Here is a 4,570-nt window from a genome sequence, read left to right as displayed (position 1 = left end):
GATCCGCTGTTGTGGTTTCGCGTTTTACTGATTATTGATTGGTTACGCGGTTACGCGATACGCGGTAAATACACCTCATGGGACTCCAGAGTCCAGCCTAAGAAGTAAAGCTAAGGCCGGTATTCATAGTCGGATCTTATATTCACGACACTGCGTCAAGATCAAAATATTTCAATTTTTTGCAGTTACCGCATGCTACCGCACATCATTCGGCTAAAGTCGGGAATCGTCGAAGATTTTCGGAACTTTGAAAATTACTGAATGCTCACAGACTTTGACTACATTCCGTTGTGTAAGTACTGAAAGATTAAATTTATAATTTAATTATTTATAATGAATGTTATGTGTATATTGTGCGTGCGTTTGTGTGTATGTGTAACGTGAAGTATCAATTTTCAGAACTTGCAGTGAATTTATGGAGAACTTTTGTAGGTTATGTTGTATTCTGTATAATTTGTATGAAACAAACCAGCTAACAAGCATGGAATTTACCAATGATGAAAATTCATCGTATATGGAATATAATTGTGAGGATATCAATGAACTTATAATTCACTACGTCAGAAGCCGTCCGCAATTATGGGATTTTAAAAACAAACAATATAGAGATAACGTTATAAAAAAAAAATTGTGGTGTGAAGTGGCTCAAGAACTTAATATGACTGGTATGTATTGTCTCAATAACATTTTTAGTATTTCTCTAAAAAAAATGTATTATAAACTTCTTAACCCTTTTCGAAAAACATTGATTAAGAATACAAATTGAATAAAGTTTCTTGAGTTTTTATTATAATTTTAATATTATAAGCTATATTCTCTTGAACCAATATCAGTATTCATCAGAACAAAATAAAATTAAACTAAATCCCTATTCGTACACAACTGATACGTGAGAACATAACTCGAAAGTAAGGCTGGTATTCATAGTCGATTCTTATTTCAAGACCGTCATAAGTAATGTCTTAAGACGCTAATGCAGCCCTCTGATTGGTTTGTGACTTCTTAAGACCGTACTTAAGACACTCTTGCATATAAGATCTGACTATGAATACCAGCCTAAGAAAGCTTTTATTGGTCATAGCCAGAAATTTTATGTGTGAATTTATATACATTTTCAAGTTCATGAAACGGTGCGCCAATAATTTTAAATTCACACATAAAATTTCAGCATGGAGATCTGGCTATGACCGATAAAAGCTTTCTTAAAATAAAATTACTTCTAAAATTGAAATCATTTATAAACATGTTCTTACATATAAAAAATGTATATGTTAACAATAATAAAAAATTATGATGCATTTAAACAGATGAATTTGTAAAGAACCGATGGAGGAGTCTTCGATATCGATATATAAAGGAGAAAAAAAGTCTATAACAAAAAGTGGACAAGCAGCTACTCAATTTTCTCCATGGTCACTTATGGCAAGTTTAAGTTTTTTATCAGATGTGGTGGAACCTCGCAAGTAAGTGTTACTTTATATAAATATACAAATATTATAGTGATTTTATAGTTGTAGTAGCATAGCAAAATTCATAAAGTTTTATTGTAATTTGAATGACCATCGTTATTGTCAATTCCTCTTATTGTTATAAACAATGTCCTTTCACAAAAAGTATTTTTATTTTATAATTTCTCTATTAGAACTATAACAAACTGTGAAAGTTTTAATATTGAACGCCCCTCACTCATCGATACGTTGTCACCAGCAACATCGGAGACATTTGAAACAGAAGATAATGTGCATAACATACAAGAACAGTTTCAAGGTAAATGGAACAAAAAATATTTGTTTAAATAACTGTATACACAGAAAAATTGTACAATTTATTTTATATATATTACTTATATATCCCGCCTACCACGGGAAATTTGTCCTATATGATACTACATACTTTAATATTTTATTACATATTTTTAAACATTATTTTACAGTGGACAATACGTGGGATACTAATACCAGACAGCCAGAACAAACAGAATTCTGTTCACCGCATAATTTCAGATCACTGTTTCATCCTAATAGCGCCTTGTCTCGTCCAAACAGTGCCTTGTCTCGCCCTAACAGTGCCTTGCCTCGTTCTAATAGTGCCTCGCCTCGTTCTAATTGTACCTTGCCTAGTCCTGTAAGAGCTCCATCTCGTACTCCGAGCATTTCACCTGGTCCCTCGAGTGCATCATATCTTCGAGACAGTGCCACGCCTCCTCTGAGAGCTACATCTCGTACAGTAGATAACCAACCTCAACAAAATCAGATCCAACCTGCAAAACGAAGTAAATTTATTGTATTTCTTTATTTGAAAATACATGACACACAAATATAGAAATAAGCTAAGCTCCTAAAGACCGATAACGTGAATACACAATTCGATATAGAAAAGCCTATTCCGATCATAATTAGATCTTCGTAGCTAAATCTTTAATCTTGTATGGATTTAAATATAACTTTCAAGTTCAATAATTCAAATTTTTGTTCAAGTTCAATAATTTAAATTATTAAACTTGAACAAATATTTAAATTACGTAATTAAGTTTATGCAGTGCTTCTATTCTATAACTGATTTATTTGAATATCTTATTTATACAGTGCGTTCCTAGCAAACATAAAGTTACATGTAACATACATGTTAGTTACAATTTCTCACTCAACAATATAAATGTAATATAACGAGTGTTGAGTGGGAAATTATAACTAACAGGTACGTTACGTTTGCTCGGTTAGTATTTAGTTTCTTTTCTTTTTTCAGCAAAAAGACAATTATCTGATACGCACATAAATGCGGTTGATGAGGCAATTTTAAACTTGGTACAAAAACGAAGTTCGATTGACACTATGAATTCGGACGATCTTTTCTATTTGTCTATATCGCGGGATTCACAGCATCTAAATGTAAATGCGAAATTACGTTTAAAAACACTTGTATTACAAGCGCTTTCTCAAGTTGTAGCAGAAGAACAAAATAAAATTTGATCGATTGCATATTTTACAAATTATGTGTTCCAATTTACCTTTTGCTTATTGCATATATGCTTTCCGTTGAAAGTTAGAGCTTATTCCATTGCCAAGGTACTTCGCCTTCTTTCATAAAATAGTCTGTGTACATTTGTCGAATTACTTTGGCATCATTCTCAGAATTTCTTGATACATTTGATGCAAAACATCGAAGTGCACCAGGTGGCTCTTCGTTTCGCCATTGACCAGCTTCTACGTTTCCATAGCGATCTTCTAAATCTACAAATCCTACTGGAATATACCTTCTCTGACCAGGCAAAATGTTCAGCTCCGCATTTCGAAGCCAATTGTGCAGTACTACACAACATTTAACTATGTTATTTACAGTTGAAAGTGACGCAATAATCGGCCGTCGGAATATTCTCCACCTGGCTGACATTACTCCAAACGTATTTTCAATTGTACGTCTTGCTGAGCTCAAGCGATAATTAAAAATAATTTTTTCTGGACTCAAGTTAGTACCAGGGTATGGTCGTAATAAATTCTTTAACAACGGGAATGCTGCATCACCAACAAATACTGCAGGAAGGCAAATATTTGTACCCGGTAAGGCTTTAGGTGGAGGTAATGGCAATGTTTCTGTTTCAATGCATTTTCCAAAATCTAAACTTTGAAAAATACCTCCGTCGCTTTCTCTACCAGCAGAACCGATGCTAACATATGTAAAGCGAAGATCAGCATCACAAACTTCCATTAAAACAGTGCTATACGTGCCTTTATAATTATAAAAAGCTGATCCAGTGTTTTTAAGACATTGTACAACAACATGCTTCCCGTCAATTGCTCCGACACAATTGGGAAAATTCCATTTATTTGTAAAATCTTCTGCGATTTTAGTCCATGTTTGTACAGTTGGTGGAGGAAGTACTTGAGGCTGTAGTATCTGCCAAAGCGCTTCCGTTGTTTCCATAATTATTTTTGGCACAGTAGATTTACCTACGCGATAAAGATAATGTAGACTTATCATACTATCCCCAGATGCAAGGTATCGCAATGTCAATGATAATCGTAGTCCTGGATGCAACGGTTCCCTTGTCAAGCGTACTTTTGTAATAACAGGTTCTATCATTTCTAATAATTCATCAAATTGAAGAGGTGACATGCGGTGGAAATTGAAAAAACGTTCTGGGTCACGTCAAAGTTCAAGCACTATCATAAGCACCTTTAAAATGACGTATAATAGGATGAACCCACCATCGTGCTGTTCTGCATTCTTGATTTTTGACTTTCTGTCGTCTTTGCCTTCTTCGTAGCCACAAAGCAAGGCAAGATCGTTGTGATTCATTTTTACAAAAGTATCCCACAGTACAGTATGGTTATTTTATCTCGAAACATCAGTATCTTCGCTTTCCGCGTACGTGACGTGGCGCTAAAAGCTAAGAGCTCTGCCGCGTACATATGTAATTGGTCAATTTCTTACTCTTACTTCTTACTCCGTGTATTGTAGACGGGCCTTCGTGCAGCAAAGCTTCGCTGGAGAAAACGCCCCACTCCGTCGATTCGTGCGAAAACGTGTAGCTAGCGAAGCTTCGCTCAAAGTTGCAATGTCCAACTATTAG

The 4,570-nt window shown here is 34.7% G+C and overlaps 1 protein-coding gene and 1 long non-coding RNA gene across 2 annotated transcripts; one reads left to right on the top strand and one right to left on the bottom strand.

Annotated features, from left to right (window-relative positions):
- Window positions 1-464: 464 nt before the first annotated feature.
- On the top strand, window positions 465-1,709 carry LOC108757458 (uncharacterized). Its single transcript, XR_001939906.1, has 3 exons — window positions 465-527; window positions 1,308-1,463; window positions 1,643-1,709. It is a non-coding gene; the product is annotated as an uncharacterized LOC108757458 (long non-coding RNA).
- A 474-nt stretch (window positions 1,710-2,183) lies between these two features.
- LOC108757457 (uncharacterized) lies at window positions 2,184-4,492 on the bottom strand. Its single transcript, XM_018501873.1, has 2 exons — window positions 3,008-4,492; window positions 2,184-2,260 (listed from the first exon to the last, which is right to left on the bottom strand). The coding sequence occupies exon 1, from the start codon at window positions 4,111-4,113 to the stop codon at window positions 3,043-3,045; it is 1,071 nt and encodes a 356-aa protein (XP_018357375.1). The 5' UTR covers window positions 4,114-4,492; the 3' UTR covers window positions 2,184-2,260; window positions 3,008-3,042.
- Between the last annotated feature and the right edge of the window lie 78 nt (window positions 4,493-4,570).

The sequence above is a fragment of the Trachymyrmex cornetzi genome, unplaced genomic scaffold, assembly GCF_001594075.2.
Source record: "Trachymyrmex cornetzi isolate Tcor2-1 unplaced genomic scaffold, Tcor1.1 scaffold1431, whole genome shotgun sequence".
In the NCBI taxonomy this organism is placed as follows: domain Eukaryota; kingdom Metazoa; phylum Arthropoda; class Insecta; order Hymenoptera; family Formicidae; genus Trachymyrmex; species Trachymyrmex cornetzi.
Note: the sequence above shows the minus strand (reverse complement) of the source record. Positions and strands in the feature narration are given on the sequence as shown.